Source organism: Notechis scutatus, chromosome 2 (genome assembly GCF_049901735.1).
Source record: "Notechis scutatus isolate UNSWTSFEM ecotype Mainland chromosome 2, rNotScu1.2, whole genome shotgun sequence".
NCBI classification, from domain to species: Eukaryota; Metazoa; Chordata; class Lepidosauria; order Squamata; family Elapidae; genus Notechis; species Notechis scutatus.
In genome coordinates, this window is record NC_142010.1 from 235,841,424 (window position 1) to 235,861,168 (window position 19,745).

Genomic DNA, 19,745 nt, shown 5'->3' on the forward strand with positions numbered 1-19,745 from the left:
ATTTTTTAGGGGTGCTATGCTTGTGAGAAAAAGGAAGTATTTTTGTTTTTAAGTTTCCATTTTTCTTTGGGCATAGTTATGTGGATTGGTGTCCATGTTACCAGATCCATTGGATGTGTCCTGAGATGATTTATGCATATGCAAGCATCTATCCATAGGCGTAGCAGAGAAATCAAAGGAAATAAATTAGAAAAAAAGTATATCATGATACTATTACAAGATATCATCTTAAAGTAATATTTATAATACTCTGATATTGATAATATAGTACTTGTACTGAAGTGTAATAACAAGGCACACATGAGAGAAATGAACATTGATTAAGTTAATTCAACTATTCCTCACTATATTCTGTCATTTCTTCCATTGTTAAAGAATAACTATCTTGAACAATATGTATTTTCGAGATGTTGGAATCTGTCAGGACCTGATTCTGGAAAAGCATAAAGGAATTCAGTATATAAAAAAAAAAAAAACACTACTTTTTTCCCCAAAAAAAAAAAAAAAAAAATAAAAAAATAAAAAAAAAAAAAAAAAAAAAAAAAAAAAAAGGGAAAAAAAAAAAAAAAAAAAAAAAAAGAAAAAAAAAAAAAAAAAAAAAAAAAAAAAAAAAAAAAAAAAAAAAAAAAAAAAAAAAAAAAAAAAAAAAAAAAAAAAAAAAAAAAAAAAAAAAAAAAGAAAAAAAAAAAAAAAAAAAAAAAAAAAAAAAAAAAAAAAAAAAAAGGGAAAAAAAAAAAAAAAAAAAAAAAAAAAAAAAAAAAAAAAAAAAAAAAAAAAAAACGAAAAAAAAAAAGAAAAACAAAAAAAAAAAAAAAAGAAAAAAAAATTAACAAAAATTAAAAAAAAAATTAAAAAATTACACAAAAATCCCCCCAAAATAACATTTCCTTTAAATGAATTATCCTGCTTACTATAAGATTGTGTCAGCTTTTGGGGGGAAACAGGAGTAGCAGGATAATTCCTTACTAATGTAGTTTAATATAGAGAAGTTGATTTTGTGATGAGTTCTTGAAAGAATCTAGTTTAAATAGCTGTCACAAATCTCACTATGCTTTCAATGTTTACTTAGGTTCATATCTGGGGACCAGTGCTAGTTTATACATATTTACTATAATTTTTCTGTCTCGTTTTCCCCTGTTGGTAGGATCCTTCTGTTACACAAGTGACTAGAAATGTTCCACCAGGATTAGATGAGTACAATCCTTTCTCAGACTCCAGAACAGTAAGCATTTTTATCTTAAATGGAATTTTTAATCTGCAAAATTTGTATGTGTTACTTTGAATTCATTATATTTTCACAGACCAAGGCCTATTTGTATTTTAAGAAATAATATTTGAAGCAGACTATTTTAAAAACAAAGTGTAATGTTATAGTCTGATGGGACATAATACAACTGTCTTGTAAAGCTTAGCAGATAGACTTCACTAGTACTTCCATACATAGTTTATGAAATGCATAAAGTATCCAGAAATTTATTGTAATGCTTCACATATATCTTGAAGTTCTGTATAATGTAAGATAACTTCAAAGGTCTCTCAGGAGTGCCTCAAAAATAATTTTGATTTTTTTTTTTTAAATTTACTAGCCACCACCAGGAAATGTCAAAATTCCTAATGTGCCCAGTACACAACCTGCTATAATGAAACCAACCGAGGAACCACCTGCTTATACTCAAATTGCAAAGGTAGATTTGGAATTATTTATAACAGAATCTCGGTAATGAAAGTTAATGTTTTTATGCAAACCATTTTTACTGCTTATTTCTGCATTTATTTTTCCTTAGGAGCATGCCTTGGCCCAGGCTGAACTGCTTAAGCGACAGGAAGAATTAGAGCGAAAAGCAGCTGAACTTGATCGCAGGGAAAGAGAGATGCAGAGTCTCAATCAACAGGGAGGTATGTTGGTGTATCTTAAGGCAGTGTGCTGTGGTGGTCCTCAAAGCTGACATTGCAATGGGAAAAAATAATTTGGTGCTAACACTATTGTCTGAAATTTGTCAATCTTCATTACAGTAGGTGGCAGCACTTAGCCAGTCTTGATTGATCATGGAAAAGCTAGAAGATACCAATAATAATTCAGTAGAGACCATAGGGAATTTTCCAGACTGGGCCAGGTTTAGAAAGCAAAGCTGCCCTAAATCATTTTCCCTCTACCGTGTTTCTCCAACAATACGGCCTCCACCAATAGGAAGCCCCAGCATGATTTATTGGCATAAAATCAAATTAAGCCCCTCCCCCAAATTAAGGCCCATATTAAACATGCGAAATGGGGGGAAGGCTTGCCGTTAGGAAGTACTTTGTTGCATGCCCGGATATGGTGCTGCCTGCGTTGGTGGAGCACTTCATATCGGGAGACCTTCCGCCACCGTTAATTTCCCTCCCCTTGCTGCCATAGCGTTACAGCAACGCCGCGGCGTTGGCGCAGCCACGTGCAGCCAGTCAGGGCTCCTCCCTGCAACCGGAGCCCTGAGGAGACACTTGGCTTCAGGCGCTCCTGTGCCGCCTTCCCTTTGCCTTCGATGGTAAGTGAATTATTTTAAAAACCTCCACTCATCCCATCAGGGCCGTGCGAGCTGAGCAGAGCCGGGAAAGCAAGCCGCGGGTGTTTCCTGGTTCTGCCCAGCCCGTACGGCTCTGCCGCGCCCTGGCGGGATGAGCGGAGGTGTTTAAAATAATTCACTTTACCTTCGAAGGCAAAGGGAAGGCGCCACAGGAGCGCCTGAAGCCAAGTATACCACCAACAAAAGGCAAATCCTCAAGGTGGGCTGGAGGGAGGTGGCTACGTGCCCCCGGGCTGCTTCAATGCAAGGTCCTGACTTGCAGCATCCTGCCGTTGCCGCCGCGTCCTTTTCACCGCCGCCTCCCTCTCTGACTGCGAAACTCGTGTGCTTCGCCAAACGCTCTGAGCGAGGCGAGCTCTTTCTTTCATACATAGAGAGAGGGGGAAAGACGCCAGCGTGCTCCGAGAGGCTGGCTCTTTTCTCTAGCCGAGGCTGACAGGAAGTGCCTCCAGGGCCGTGGCAGGCAAGCCGCGGGTGTTTCCTGGTTCTCCCCAGCGCGCACGGCTCTGCCACGGCCCTGGCGGGATGAGCGGAGGGCCCGGCGGGAGGCACTCGTTGCCTTGGTGATACATTTGGTGCCGTTGCCGCTGCGTCCTTTTTCGCCGCCGCCTCCCTCTCCGACTGCAAAACTCGTATGCTTCGCCAACGCTCCGGCGAGGCGAGCTCTTTCATACATAGAGAGGGGAGGAGCGGCATGCTCCGAGAGGCTGGCTCTTTTCTAGCCGATTCTGACTGAATCTCTATCCCGCTCCTTTATCCTCACGGACGGGGTCGGCAGCGACGCTCTCTGGTGCGGCCACCTCAGCTTGCCAGCCTTACCCCGCTATGAGACAATACTGTGACAGCCGCTGCTGCCGCACTCCCTTCTCTTTCCTCGCCTCTCCTCCCTTCGCCGGCAGGAGTGTGCGCGCCTGCTGCCACTGCCGCCGCTCCTGAGGCCATCTGGGGCGGGCAGGTGGGAAAGCAAGCAAGGTGGCTGCGCTGTCTTCTTTTTCCCTCCTCAGCGGCGCCGCCGCTTCACGCCGCCACCTGCGACGGGCGGGAGGAGGCGGCGGAGGCACCGAAATGTCACCAAGGCAACGAGTGCCTCCCGCCGGCCCTCCGCTCATCCCGCCAGGGCCGTGGCAGAGCCGTGCGCGCTGGGCAGAACCAGGAAACACCCGCGGCTTGCCTGCCACGGCCCTGGAGGCACTTCCTGTCAGCCTCGGCTAGAGAAAAGAGCCAGCCTCTCGGAGCACACCGGCGTCTTCCCCCCCTCTCTATGTATGAAAGAAAGAGCTCGCCTCGCTCGGAGCGTTGGCGAAGCACACGAGTTTTGCAGTCGGAGAGGGAGGCGGCGGCGAAAAGGATGCGGCGGCAACGGCAGGATGCTGCAAGTCAGGACCTTGCATTGAAGCAGCCCGGGGCACGTAGCCACCTCCTCCAGCCCACCTTGAGGATTTGCCTTTTGTTGGTGGTATACTTGGCTTCAGGCGCTCCTGTGGCGCCTTCCCTTTGCCTTCGAAGGTAAGTGAATTATTTTAAACACCTCCGCTCATCCCGCCAGGGCCGCGGCAGAGCCGTACGGCTGGGCAGAACCAGGAAACACCCGCGCTTGCTTTCCCGGCTCTGCTCAGCTCGCACGGCCCTGATGGGATGAGTGGAGGTTTTTAAAATAATTCACTTTACCATCAAGGCAAAGGGAAGGCGGCACAGGAGCGCCTTGAAGCAGTGTCTCCTCAGGGCCCGGTTGCAGGGAGTGAGCCCTGACTGGCTGCACGTGGCTTGGCGCCAACGCCGCGGGCGTTGCTGTAACGCCACGGGCAAGGGGGAAGGGAAATTAACGGTGGCGAAGGTCTCCCCAACATCCAAGCTGTGGCCGCCGCCCACCCGAGGATGCAAGAGGGGGGAATTATCACCCCTAAAAGACGCTTCCCAGCCGCTTTTTCGGTGTCAAAAAAAATAAGGCCCGGCCTTATTATGTGGAGAAACACTGTAGTTGCCAAGAGTACAATGTACCTGGAAGTGAACTGAATTTGAAGAAGACTTCATCAGTCTTCCCCTAGAAGTGCAAGTGACAAATGACGTTTTCAGACACTTGATGCTAGATTATTCATAAGGAGATTGTTTCCCACCAGTTTTAAACTATTGTTCCTCACGTCAGTGGTTTCCCTGGGGGTAGAAATAATTGTCAAGAGAGACAAAAGAATTTCCTGACAAATGATTGGGGAAAGGCCATTGTTACAACATTTTCAGCATTTAGCCACTTCAGCTTTATTAAGGAACTTATTATAATTATTCAGTTTAGGCATTGGAATTTTGTATATTTTAAGAAATGGATTATTTTATTTTTTAATTACATTATTTTCACAATTAAGCATGTGTGGTGGTCTTTTTTCTCATCGAAAGCCAACATCACTTTCTGGGAGAACCTGTAGAAGATGAATACAAAGGCATAGCAAGGCCACTGCTAGTGACACTTTTTTCCTCATACTCCCATTCATATACAACATTAATTGTGACATAGAAGATTATTTTGGTGAGATTCACAGTGTGTAGAGTGAATTAGCTCTTATCTTTTGGGTTCCAATGCAGTAATTAGACTGAAGAAAGCTTACATTGGCAGTAATGGCTTTTCTAAAAGGAAATTGCTATGTAGAGTTGAAGCCACAGACTGGAGATGCCACCTACTTTATGTGAAGACTCTTTTAATGAATGCAGTTCCGAATGAAAATAAATAATGCCTGACTTCTGTTAATTCAGGGGCACGATATTTGTAGGACTTCAAAGCTTTTTTCAGTCAGTTACCATTCTCTATGGGAGATTAAGCATATGTTTGTATGTGCACGTTGTTGTTGGAATGCAATCTGCTTAATCAGTAGACAATCCATAAACTTTTCTTCAGAAATTATAAAATGGAAAATGTGAAGTGACCCTTATTGTGTACCAAAGCATTTGCCTTTTGTTCTTGCAGGAAGAAAGAACAATTGGCCTCCACTGCCAGGAAATTTCCCAGTGGGCCCTTGTTTTTACCAGGATTTCTCAGTAGACATCCCTGTAGAGTTCCAGAAAACAGTAAAGATTATGTACTATTTGTGGATGTGTAAGTAATACCTATGGAACATATTTTATAATCTTGAATTATATTTAGGTAATGTTTCAATGACAGAATATTTTCATAAGCAAAAGTTATTGAAAATTAAGCTTGTGTGCAATTTAATCAGCACTTTGCTACCTGTCTGGCATAACTTTTTATGAATATCCATATAGGACCAGAAGACGTTGGAAGGTCCTGGAACTAGTTGTGCTTCATAGTTTCAAGGAATATATATATTGCAAAATCAAATTTGGGTCGGTCACTGCGACCAGAGATTTACTTTTCTGAGCTTTCAGACTCATGCTGGAGCCCATCTTCAGGGAACTTGTCTTTACTGGAATAGGTGCTTTGGGTTGTTCTGTGAGTTGTGTTTATGTGATGCCTTCCTATTGGCTGATTGGTGTATGGATGGATGGCGACTGGCTGTTGTTTCCTTGTGCTACTAAGACCTGATAAGCTAGTGATAAATCAGCACTCCTGTTAACTGACAACAGGCCCGTTTCCAAGGCTTCAATCATTTCCCAGGCTATCTTTCTACCTGCATAGCCAATAATCTTAGTAGCTACAAAATTAAATGTATGTCCCTGTTCATTGCAGTGTGAGGCTGCCAATGAATTTGGGTCTCCCCTCTGACTGCTCACCTGTGTTCTTGCAACCTGGTAGTTAGTTTCTTCACCATTTGTCCTACATAGTCAGAAGATGAAGCTCCAGCATGAGTCCGAAAGCTCGGAAGAGTAAACCTCTGGTCCTGGTGACCGATCCAAATTTGATTTTGCATCATTATTCTAGGACACATATATTGGCCTCCATTCATAATAGATATATTGTACAGGTTTGCTTCATCTGCAAGTGAAGAGTCCTATATGAAGCAACTTACAACAATAAAAAGGGAAAAAATGAATAATGTAAACAGAAGTAAAATAATAGAACAATAAAACAAACAAAATGAAAAAGAACACAATGAGAATATATCAGTATGATACTTTTGCTTGAATTTAAAAGGAAAAGTCATTTTTATTTATTCTTTATGATTCCTGAGAAATATCTCTAGAAACAACAGGGATGATTGTTTTCATTTTATTTAGGATGACTGTCCTTCTGTCCAAATAGGACAGAATAACTTTTTTAATCACAAAAAGTAACTTAGGAATAAATTCAATGAAAAAGACTTTTAATGAAGTAGGAAACAGTTTCCATAAATATCTTCCTAATTTATTCCTATAGAAATTCTGTTTTTCATAATAAATTTTGCATAATAGCAGGTAAATAAAAAGCAATTTTGTCTTTCACCCATTTTCTTTCGTTCCCATTTTCTTGTATTATAAAAATATCAATTTGTTCGTCTTCCTGGAATAGTTCATATGAACTATTATTATTATTTTTTTAAACAAATTTTATTAATTTTTAAAAGCATACAAAACATACAAGATAAATATAAAACCTTTTTTCTAAAAATTTCTAAAAATTATTTGAAAGTTTTACAACATTAACACATTTTCTTACAATCACATATTTTCCCTTTCTAACTTGCTTTATTTTCTTCTATCTTTCTCTCCATTGTCCTTTTCTAACCTTTCTCCAAGGTTTTATTAACTCATTCAAACATAAACACATAAGAACACAAAACATATAAACATAAAAAAAAACATCTTTTCTGAAAGTTGCTTAATCCCGGGTCAAAACTCTTTGTACAGACACCAACTCAAATTCATATTCATTTTATATGCCATTTCATATCATTATTACCATTTTCAATTTTTTATATAGCTTCTTCTCTCTCTCAGATTCTCTTAATTTTATTTTATTTATCTCATCTCAATTCAAATCATAATATTTAATATTCTTTGTCTGTTTATTTCCAGCTATCGATTTATCTTTCTTCTTAAAAAAAAAAGCTTCTCCTGCACACTAATTGGAGTATGACGCCTTTACCTCTTTCCCCTACATTTATAATACTTAATATAAAATACCTAACTTACATTGGGATTCTATTTGGTACATTCTAAAATTATACAATATTATCAATACCAATACTGATCTATTCATTAATATTCATATTCTTTTATATCATAAACACTTAGCACATTACTTTTCAATTAATTAACATACTTTTGTGGGAGCACCTACTTTCCATAATTATTCCCCCCCACGTCACATATTTTAAATCATTATTTCATTAAGGTATTCCTGCTTCTCCTACTTCAAATCTCTCTAAAAAAAAAAAATTTCCACTGAAATAACACAATCTAATTAATATTGACATTCATTTGTATCTTTCTCTCCAACTCCTTTATATCTTAACCATTTTATCCATTTCAATTAAATAACATGCCTTTTGGAAATACTTATATTTTCCACAATTAAAACCCCCCCCCACATCATATCTCAAATCCTTATTTCATAAAATGTTCCCCTTTTCTTAAGACAAGTTTCACTAAGTTATATTAAACATTTTATCACACTTTAAATTACACATTATTTCCAACTTTCTAAAATTATTTCTAAATACAAATATAAAAAACAATCTTATGTACCTCTAGAATCCCTTTATCAATAAAGTTTACCCATTATCTCTAAAAAACTTTTGTTTCTTTACATCTTGCTCTCTACTATTGAGGCTTCTCGTCCCCTTTCTCCCTTGCTTATTCTTCTCTCTGTCCTCTTTACCCCTTTGCCTCTCCACCTCCCTTTTGTCTGCTTTCCTCCTTTCTGTTGTCTTCTAACATAATATCTCTTTTTCATCTTGTTTTTCTCTTTTTTTGATTGCTTTTATAGGTCTTAAAGTCTCTTTTTCCTTTTTCTCTTTCTCCTTTCCTTCCCCAGCCAAAGTCACTTGTTCATCAAAAATGGCTTCTTCTTTGTCCCAGTCGTCCTGTTGTCCATTCAATTTTACATAAGTGTAGACCGCCATTTCTAAATACTGAAAAAGAGTATCAAAAACATCCTTCCCTTCTTGCTTTTCTTTCTCATATTTTTGATATAAAAATTTCAATCTGTCCACAAGTAATGCCATTATAAAGAGAAAAAGTTTTCCCAAGCAACCACCCAAGTGCTTTTAATCAGAGATAATTCTCAAAAGTGGTAAAATCACCAAGCAATCCAAGTAGGTTAATTCTTTTAAGCACTTTCTCCTTCACTTTCTCTTTCTGGGATTGGAGTTTGATCACAAAGTTCCATTTAATATATATCTTTCAGAAGCCTTGTTAGTATTTATAGCTCTTTAAAAATCCAGGCAGTCTTCTCCTTATTTTCAAATTCTAATCCAATTTTTCCCTCTCCCTTCCCACTCACAGCAAAAAAAAATTTTTAAAGTCTTTTTTAAAAAACAATCATTCAGAAATCCTTATCTCTTCACTATTTAATTACCTAGATTTTCAGATTTCTCTTGTTATTCCATCCGCTGTCACGTTAGGAAGGAGAGTGAAGAAAAACAAAACAAAAAACTTTCCCTTTTAGAATTCTGTGTGCCGCTTGTAACTCTCTCTGGAAACTATGTAGCAACTTCTCCGTAGCAATTTTCAAGCCCCAGGAAACTTTCTTATCCCTTGGCAACTTTATCCCGGTCCAGAAACAACTCTCACAATTTCTCCGATTTTCTTCCTCCTGCACAATCTTATCCGTTTGCAGTTTCTTCATGGCGGCCATTGCTGACCGCCGCTCCTCCGCCTCGGGAAAAGGGGTTTTGCTGGCTGGGGAGGGGTCTGCGACACCCTTGCCCCCTTTCCAGATCCCCCCTGTCTTCAGCTGCCCCTGCAGGGCAGCTATATCCCCCAGATCCAAACGGATCGGGGGAACCTTGGCAGTGAGCTCGGCAGGGATCGCGCTGGATTGCAAATCCCTGCCGCTGCCGAAGCCTCGCATATGAACTATTATTGAATACCCTTAGACTAGGAGATATTTGACTCAGTTGTCACAAACATATCTCCTTGATATCACTGACTCTTTCCAGGTTTGTAAACATGTTTAAAAAAATAATAAAAAGATAATTGGTGATGTATTTCCAGATACCTTCTACTTATGGCATTTTCACAAGGCTATCAACAATCATTTGCTAGATTTAACATGCTCATGAAAAGTTTAAGCAATAAAATATATTTGCAGCAAAGTATTTTCTTTGTATTTAATACTGTTTGCTCACTTATATTAGTAACTATTAATGAACACTACTATATGCTCATTTCTGCTACTTATTGTATATTCTCCAATTTCCATACTGGAAAAGCGTCTTCTGATATTACTGTGTTTTAAAATATACAAGTGGATTTGTGGCAGTTGAAGGTTGGTTAGCTGTTATGTAATAAAGTTCATGGAATTAGGCTATATTATAACATACTATGCACATAGTCCCTTGACATTAAACTAAATGAACTAAGATCTAAAGAAAGATTTACTTAAGCTTTTGGCACTATAACATGAGTGAGGGATATTGATTTTATGCCTTTTGCAAGATGACATTTTTAGACATAAACATACATTATATACCCACATATTTATGTTTATATATTCTATTTAATTTTTAAATTTCTCCTATTTCTTCCAGCAACAATATTGGAACATTTTTAAAAACTGCTGTTAAAACTGCTTTACAGGGTGGTTCAAACTAGCTTTGGTCAAATTGCTAGTTGAAGATGACGGTAGCGGTGGGTGGTGGTAATAATAATTTCCTACCTGGATTTTTGTTTTCTCTATTATCTTGACATTCACTTTTCTAAGCAGCTGATTGTAAAAAATATTTAGTTATCTAAAACTAGTATTCCATTTATTTATAAATACTTAACTGGTGTATTCTGTCCAGCATTTCATCAAGATATAATTGGAGAACAATTGACTATATATAGTTTTAATAAATTATTGGGTATTTAGATGCACAAAATATACCTTACTGGGCAATTAGGTAACATTTTAAACTGTTCCATTTAACCAGTAATAACTGATTTTGCATAATTATCTGCTGAGAGAATAAAGAGGACTAGAAAAAGAAACTTCTTTAATATAGGCCAAGGTTGTAGAACATGTAGCCTGCCAATTGTTAAACTACAAGTCTTAGCAGCTTCAGCCATCAATAAGGGATGACGAAAATATAGTTCCCCAATATTGTATGCATACACTGTAGAATGTTTCCCTTCCTTAATGTATCATACTGCTACCACTGTGACTAATAACAGATACACAAACTGTTACTACAGTAAATTTTAATAATCTGTGGGAGAAGAGCAGGCTGAGCTGGAAAATGGGGTTTAGAGCAAGGGTGTCAAATTCAATTTCATTAAAGGACGCATCAGGAATGTGTTTGACCTGGGGGGGTGGATGTGGCATGAGGGGGTGTAGCTGTATCGGGGGCTTGTGGTGGTCTGAGCACTCACAGCCCTCCCGAGCTCCATTTTCGCTGGCAGAGGGTTGCAGGAAGCCGTCGCAGCCAAAAACAGAGCTCGGGAGGGCTGCACACAACCTTCCCGAGCTCTGTTTTCACTGGCAGAAGCATCGTGAGCATCGTGAGCTTGAAGGACCTCATTGTTTCCAGGGCAGCCCCGTGGGCCAGATCTAAGCACCCCTCGGCCTGGATCTGGACCCCGAGCCTTGAGTTTAACGCCCCTGGATTAGAGTCATTGCATTGCCACAAGAAACCTAAATCCAGCCCCTGTAAATTCTATTAACCCTTTTCTAGTTCCAATTTAGCTTTGACTGTTAACTTGACTGGATTCTTGTATAGAGGTGAAAATAATAAACTCTTCTGTACTTTAAACTTAATGTTCTTGGTGATTTGTGCCTGACATTTTCAAGATTTTCATTCTACAAATTTGAAATGCTCCATGCTATATATGCAATATATGTGTCAAAGCCTAACCAGAATCCTCTACCAATTTTGTACTTAATGTAGAATTCTACTACCAATATTTCTAAATTCATACATGAATACTTTCGTATAAAGTATATATACAAATAATCACAATTTTTATGTAACTTAACTTTTTTTAGCTAATAAGAACTTGGAAATGACAAGCAGTATATAATTTGATATAAGTAATTGTAGGGTATTGTACTATTCCTGTATGTATTTACTGGCCCAGCTTTCAGATAATTAAATAGTAACTACAAAAATCTGTACACCCTGTATTATTGTAGAAACATCAGCTGTTAAAGCAAGTATCACTGCTTGCTTCTCTACTAGGAAATTTGGCAATATATATGGTTAATTTTTATTTCAGAAGTAAAAACTTTACTCCTATCATACTTTCATGAACACATACATTGTTATAATCCAGGACTGATATTGAAAAGGTCAAGTTTCATTTCAGTCTTTTTTTCCCCAAAATTATATAATTGGAACAATTATAAATATAATATTTGGCAATTACGAATAGATGCAGATTGGTCAGGAGGTTAATCATTTATAGTGGTTAAGATAATTACAAATAGTTCTTGTCTTATGAACTCAATTGAACCCAAAATTTCCATTACTGAGCAAGACAGTTGTTAAGTTTTAAGTTTTACCACATTTTATGACTTTTCTTGCCACAGTTGTTAAGTGAATCTAGCTTCCCCATTGACTTTTCTTGTCAAAAGACAAAAGCTGATCACATGACCAAAGTACTCTGCAATTGTCATAAATATGAGCCAATTGTCAAGTATCTGGATTTTGGTCACATGACCACAGAGATGCTGCAGTGGTGAAAAATGGTCACAAATCATTTTTTTTTTGTGCCATTGCAGTTTCTAACGGTCACTGAGCTAATGGTTGCAAGTTAAGGACTACCTGTACTGAAAATTATTCTCACTCTCAGCATTGTTTTTAAAATAAAAAAATTTCTAATTGGTATTATTTATATATGAAGAGATTCTAAGCAGGCATACTTTTTAAAAAATGCTGTATACAAGAGCTCTTCCCACTGAAAAACATAATTGAATGATATGGAAGAATAAAACGAGACTATTGTTAAGGAAATTGCCATGAAAAACCTGCTACCTTAAGATAGAAAGATGAGTGGGAAAAGCATCCATCGTCCTTTAAAATAATTTCTGAGGCTGATAGAAGCTGACTTTGTTACTGTTCTCTGAGGTAGAAAGTAATTGGCCATGTTCTTCATCTATCAACACATATATATGTGGACCATAATGTATATAGAATACTATAGGAGAGAATCCAGAATTGGATTTTTAGGAATGGCTCCTTTTGATGCGTTTCTAATTTAGTGAGCATTTCTGATACAGTAGAGATTGCTATCTCCTTCTGCAGCTGCATGTGATCCCCTCCAATAATTTACTTCATAGCACGGGGGTAACAGCACTAGGAACTATATGGGAAAATGGGGGGGGGGGGGAGGAATCGCACATCTTTCCAGTGTTGCTAACAATGCTTTGAACAGACCTGACTGCTAGGTGAAGAAAGTTTACATCCAACCAAGAGTATGCTAGGTGTACTATATGCTGTTTGAAGTAGCATGTCAGATATTTGTGCTCCAACTTATTCCCTTATATAAGGGGGGAAAACCTGTGGCCTTCCTGATACATCTGAGTTACAATATATCATAGTTTCATGAAGGGCTACAGATTTAGTTTTCTTTTGGAGAAGCAGGCTTTATCTCAGTATCTCAGATCCAAGCTTCCGTATCAACATTATGGATTTTCAAATTCCTCCTTTTGTCCGGATTTCCCAAAAAAGCATGTGAAGTTTATCTTAAATCACAGGATTCTCTAATAGTGATTAAGTGATAATAAGTGATTAAGAGGTGGTATCAGGATATTCCTCTTCCCTTTCCATACAACCCCTTTGTTGGTGATTCCTGGCTAATACATATTATACAGTTAGGTTTAATAGAGAGTAATTCCCTTTTGAATAGTCATCGGAAGAATGCTTAAAAATAGGTTTTTAACAGAATTCTTTTAAAAAATTCATGCAACTGATTACAATGGCAAAATTCTAAGTGATGAAGGTGGCTTATTCAGTTTGATATATTGCTCTGTTATTATAGAAATATAGAAACTCGGTTTTAACTTCTCTTCTCTTCTCCCAGTCCATGCAGTGACATTATTTCTTAATATTTTTGGATGTCTGGCCTGGTTTTGCCTTCAGCCCAGTCGAGGAGTTGACTTTGGACTGAGTATTCTCTGGTTCTTGCTTTTTACCCCATGTTCATTTGTCTGCTGGTACAGACCACTTTATGGAGCTTTCAGGTAAAAGTATTACCTAATTTGTAATTTGTGCTATTAAAAAGATATATAATTGATTTTTTTCAGTTAATTAAAAAAAACAAGTAGTCCTCAAATTACGACCACAATTGATCCCAAAATTTCCACTGTTAAGCATGACAGTTGTGAGTTTTGCTCCATTTTACTTTTTGTTAAGTGAATCTGGCTTCTCCCATTGACTTCGCTCGTCAAAAGGCTGCAGAAGGTGATTCCATCACCCTGGGATACTGCAACTGTCATAAATATGAGCCAGTTGCCAAGTGTGCAAATTTTGATCACGTGACTATGGGGATGTTGCAGTGATTATAAGTGTGAAAAACAGTCAGAAGTCACTTTTTCAGTGCCACTCCAACTTCAAATAGTCATTAAATGAATGGTTGTAAGTCGAGGATTAGTTGTACTGTATATGGACAAAAATGTAACTCTCTCAAATATCATTTAACTCAGGTTTTACAATTTAGTGTCAATATAAACTTTGAATAATATTCAGAGTTGATTTTTTGGTTTCTTTTGTAACATTTGGATGTACAGATAATCCTCAACTTGTAATAATCCTCAACATAATACTTGTGTTTTCCCCAAAATAAGACCAGGACTTATATTAATTTTTACTCCAAAAGACATATTAGGGCTTATTTTCTGATTAGTCTTGTTTTGGGGGAAATATGGTACTAAATGTATCTGCCTGGGTGATGATCTTAACTGGAGCTTATTTTTGTGTGGGGCTTATATTGTGAGCATCCTGAAAAATCATGCTAGGGTAGGGCTTATTTTCCGGATGGTCTTATTTTGGGGGAAACATATCCATTGTGGTCATACATTATGACATGCGTAAAGCAGATCATCACATGACCAGCCTAATTTTATGACTCTTTTTGTAATGGTTGTTAAGTGAATCCATTTGATTCATTCCAATTTGAGGAGTGTCTGTATTTGCTTAATCAGCAGTGTACTTTGAAGCGATCCCAAATGCCTTACAACAATGGTAGACTTGAAATAATGCATGAAGTTAATACCATGCAGTTACCAGAAGGTGTCAGTTGGACAGTAGTTGGTCTATCATGCTTCCTCACAGATCATTGTTGAAGAGAACAATTTATCTTTTGAAGTAATTCTCGACTGCAGTATAATAATATAGTAGAGCAGATATGGAGAAGCTCTTCAAGACATAAAAGGACCTGTGCAGGACTACTGAGAATCTTAAACTGGTGTACCACTGAATTATATTTTCTCTAAAATGTTCTTTTCGTGCATTACTCTGAAATGAAGTAATATTCTACTTTCCTTGGAATGTTAGCTGGGCAAGAAAATGAATTGCTGACTTAAATTACAAGATTTGTCTTTGATTCAGTAAAAAAAATGAGAGATGGAAAAATTGCTAGTGAACATCTTAATGAATAAAATGACAATATAGTGTGAAACATAGTTTCCTGTACTTCTTTTGTAATACTGCTAAGCTTATTTTGTAGTTGCTTTGTTTGCGTTTAACTTTCTGGTAGTGTTTATTGTAATTGGTCAGTTTGGTAAGAATGCTTCTGAAAGTTCCGATTTCCAACAGATTTATACAGTCATAAAACAGAATTTATATATAAAAGAGATGTTTGAAGTGTTTTCACTCACTTGTTCTGTTAACTTTATGACAGACTCGCTATTTTGTTTGTCAAGTATTATGAGAATATCTCATTTTTTTCTTTCCTTCTCTTTCAGGAGCGATAGCTCCTTCAGGTTCTTTGTTTTTTTCTTTGTATACATTTGTCAATTTGCTGTGCATGTCCTTCAAGCTGTAGGATTCCAAGGTTGGGGGAACTGGTAAGTGTCCTGTTGTATTATTTTTTGGTAAATTTATGTAGCAACAACAATAGCACTTAGACTTATATGCTACTTCACAGTGCTTTACAGCCCTCTCTAAGCAGTTTACAGAGTCAGTATATTGCCTCCAACAATCTGGGTCCTCATTTTACCAACCTTGGAAGGATGGAAAACTGAGTCAACCTTGAGCTGGTGAGATTTGAACTGCCAAACTGCTGGCAGTCAGCAGAATTAGCCTGTTACCACTGCGCCACCACATCTCATGTAGTGAGAGCTTTACTTTACTTTATTGTCATTTTGCCTCACACAAGAAATTAAATGCCATCTTCAGTGTACATTATTTATAACTAAAAATAAAACACAAACACACATCCTTCACATTCTATACAATTGAATTGAAAACCCGATATTGCATTAATATTGCACTATTCAGTAGAATTCAATAGAGTTACTGCCCTGGGATAGAAGCTGTTTTTCAGCCTCTTTGTCCTTGTTTTTATTATCCTGTACCATCTGCAAGATGATATTAGGATGAGATGGATCTTTGAGAATGTTTTGAACTTTCTTAAGGCAGCGGGAGCTATAAAACTCTTCCAAAGAGGGGAGAGGGCAGCCAATGATCCTCTGGGAAATGACGTTAACCCTCTGGAGTGCTGTCCTATCTGCCACTGTGCAATTGGCAAACCATACACAGGTGCAGTAAATTAAAATACTCTGTTGCAGCAGTAGAAGGTTTTTCATTCAGTTGTTGTTTCCTGAGAAGTCTCAGGTAGTATACTCTCTGCTGGACCCTTTTGACCAGTGCTGCAATGTGAGTGCCCCAGGTGAGGTCCTCTTTTATGATAATACCCAGAAACTTAAAACTGGCCACTTGCTCCACTCGGTCTCCATTGATAAGTAAGGGCTGGAGGTCTGATCTATTCCTTCTAAAGTCCACTAAAAGCTCCTTGGTCTTATTGGTGTTAAGGACCAAGTTATTGTCTCCACATCACAAAAGCAACCGGTCTACCTCATCTCGATAGTCAGACTCATCCATCCTGGAGATGAGTTCCACCACTGTTGTATCATCTGCAAATTTAGTAATAGTATTACTAGCATGAGTGGGAATGAAGTCATGCGCATAAAGAGTATAGGGGCTCAACACACAACCCTGTGGTATACCAGTGTTAAGAATAAGAGCTGAAGAGATATGATTACCTAATCTGACCCTCTGAGAGTGGCCAGACAAATCCATTATCCAAAGACAGATTGAATAAGAGTCCAAGATCCATAAGTTTAGACACTAGTCTATGTGGACACTAAAATCTACAAAAAGCATCTTCACATAGCCCCCCCGCTGTTCTAGATGAGTCAGAGCAGTGTGAAGAGTGATGGCTAGTGTCCTCTGTAGATCTATTTTTTCTGAATGCAAACTGGTGTTTATCAAATGTATGCAGAAGACCAGAAATGATGTGCTGGCAGACCAATTTCTCAAAGCACTTCATGATGATAGGAGTGAGTGCCACTGGTCTGTAATTGTTGAGGTTTTTTGCGAAGGTATTACAACCCATTTCTTTTTTTAATGTTTTATAAAGTTAAACATCAGGTGTTTGCAATAATGAGGTATTATCGGAGTCAGTAGGCAAGTGCTGTTCAGGGCATACCAAGAGATAGAATGGGGGCCAGGCCAGGCCAATGGCTAGTCGCTGCTTACTTGCAAGGAGGATGTCTATTGAAGGAATAACACATGCCCGGTATCCTTGTCGTGTGTTGATATTGGCTTCTCATTTGCCCAGATTATCAGAAACGAAAAAACTGGTAGGGGGTGAGGAAATCCTTTAATTGTATTTTGCATGGAGCCAAGTTCAGAATTAGGTAAACTGTTTTCTCATAGCAGTCAGAGAGAAGCCTTTACTGCGGTTTAAATTGTACCTCCTTGTGCAGAAGTGGGCGACCATTGACCAAATGTTGTTGAACCACAGTTTCCAACAATCCTAATTCCAGTATGCAGAATTGAGAGTGATAGGAGCTGTGGTTCAACATTTTGAAGGTGACATGTTCTTTTAGGTTACTGATTTCTGCCAGTCCTAATTCAAATTCATTCTGTCTGGATTGCAGTATTTGTTTTATCCGAATTCATATATATAATTCAGTCCATATATTGTAGATTTGCTACAGCAAGATGAATGCTGGAATAATATTACAAGAATAGCTTTCTTAATCTATGATCATATTTTTAAGTGAAAATGTTGTGGCCTATTATTGGATTAATAAAGGAGAATATGTCTTTATAATTTTATTGTATGTATGGCCAAACTAGGCTTCATTAACATTCTAGGATCTGGGGGAAAAACCCAGATCCATAAGGCCACAAAATTTATTAAAAGCTAAACAGACAAATTGTTTTATAATCTTATAATTTTAAACCACCCAGTCACTTGGTTGAGTTATGGTATGCTATATCACATGCTATAAATAATTTAGCTTTGTTTCCTATCCATAGGTATATGGTTGCTTTTCAGTTTAAATAAAACTTCAAAAATTCTTTCTTATGGCATAAAATATGTAATGAAGGTCCATATTTTCAAGTGGTATCTAAATTGGGAAAGGAAAACTTAACTGAGTAGTTGGTGTAATTTAAATAGCAACTTTCAGTATGCTTGCATGAGGTATACTTGCTTAAATGTAATTCTAGTTTTATATAACATAGGCAATTTACAAAATCCAATAAGATGGTAAAAGAATTCAGGACTGCTTTACTGTCCTCCCATTCCTCAAAAAAAAAAAAAAAAAAAAAGAACTGAAGTATTTGTGTTTTCAATTCTTTTAGGAGTGGATTCTTAAAATATGTGTTAAAAGCTTCCTTTGTAACCCATAAAGGAAAAATGATATTTTCCTTTAAAACATAGTGGGGGGAAATAGCCATACTTCTTTAAAGAGTGTTAAAGATGTGTTTTAGAGCTCTCTGTATTTTCTTTAGTGGATGGATTTCATCTCTTACTGGACTTAACAAGAGTATTCCAGTAGGCATTATGATGATAGTCATAGCAGCACTTTTTACAGCTTCTGCAGTCATCTCATTAATTATGTTTAAAAAGGTAAGTGTTTTTTTCATCCAGAAAAATTGAATTTTTAAAACATATTTTAGTCAATCCAGCTGATTATAGTTGTAAAAATAAATAACTAGACTCAAGCATGTTGACTAAATTTTTTGATACCATTCATATTTGGTATACCATATTTAGAAATTAAATAAATAAAATAAATTTCTTTCATTGTTCAATTTAAAATATCAGTAATAGAGATTGATTTTGAGCTTGATTTATTTTAAGATCTCTTGTGAAGAGAACCCATTATGAGCTTACAAATTTTTTCAAAAGATTATACAAAAAAATTTATGTTTGTTCTTTCTTGCAGGATTTCTTAAAAATTCTGCATTTTAATATTTAAAAACCAGATGTGTCTCATCCGTTTTAAAACCGCGAACTCTTGCCATAAGCATTTTCCTATCGATCCCCTCTCTGTAGTTCTCCATCATTCTGGCCAGGATTGTGGATTTGTTCATTTCCACACGCTTTTATTTACTGTTTCAAAATATGATAAATGGAAAAATATAAACTAATGTTTAATTGAAGAAATAATTGCAGTAGTAACCTACATGGGAGAACAAATAGATATGGAAATAAATAACAGAATAGGATTAAAATATCACACTTCATTTGGAGGAATAAAACCTCTTGGCAATACTCAAAAGTTGAATATTAAATAATAAACTTTCTGAAGAATCTTGAGACCACAAAAACGGACACCTGAATAAGGTAAGCAATACATATGTCCTGTTTCTTGTTTCAAGTGGACATGCACATATATAGCTGCTATGGTAATTAGCAGTTTACTTAAAGTCAGGAAGATAACAGCAGACAACAAAGCAAACAAAAACAGTCTCTGAAAATAGCTTGCTTTTAACAGCAGCATGCAAAAAGACTAAATTCAGTCCATGGTTTTAAAAGCCAAATCAGGGTTGTCAGCTAGTCCAGAATTTCTCAAGCAGAGCCCAATTGAACCTTGTGCAATGATTCCAATGAACAATAATGGGTCAGATTTGTCTCAGACTTCAGCCAGCTGTCTGTAAT

At 37.4% G+C, this 19,745-nt stretch overlaps 1 protein-coding gene across 1 annotated transcript in view; it reads left to right on the plus strand.

The window, feature by feature from the left end:
• SCAMP1 (secretory carrier membrane protein 1) overlaps nt 1-19,745 on the plus strand; it is a 42,380-nt gene that overhangs the window by 11,711 nt on the left and 10,924 nt on the right. Inside the window, exons 2-8 of the mRNA XM_026670595.2 lie at nt 1,145-1,222; nt 1,587-1,685; nt 1,785-1,896; nt 5,515-5,643; nt 13,650-13,809; nt 15,532-15,633; nt 18,593-18,710. Of these exons, the coding sequence (XP_026526380.1) occupies nt 1,145-1,222; nt 1,587-1,685; nt 1,785-1,896; nt 5,515-5,643; nt 13,650-13,809; nt 15,532-15,633; nt 18,593-18,710 (798 nt within the window). The remainder of the gene's footprint in view (nt 1-1,144; nt 1,223-1,586; nt 1,686-1,784; nt 1,897-5,514; nt 5,644-13,649; nt 13,810-15,531; nt 15,634-18,592; nt 18,711-19,745) is intronic.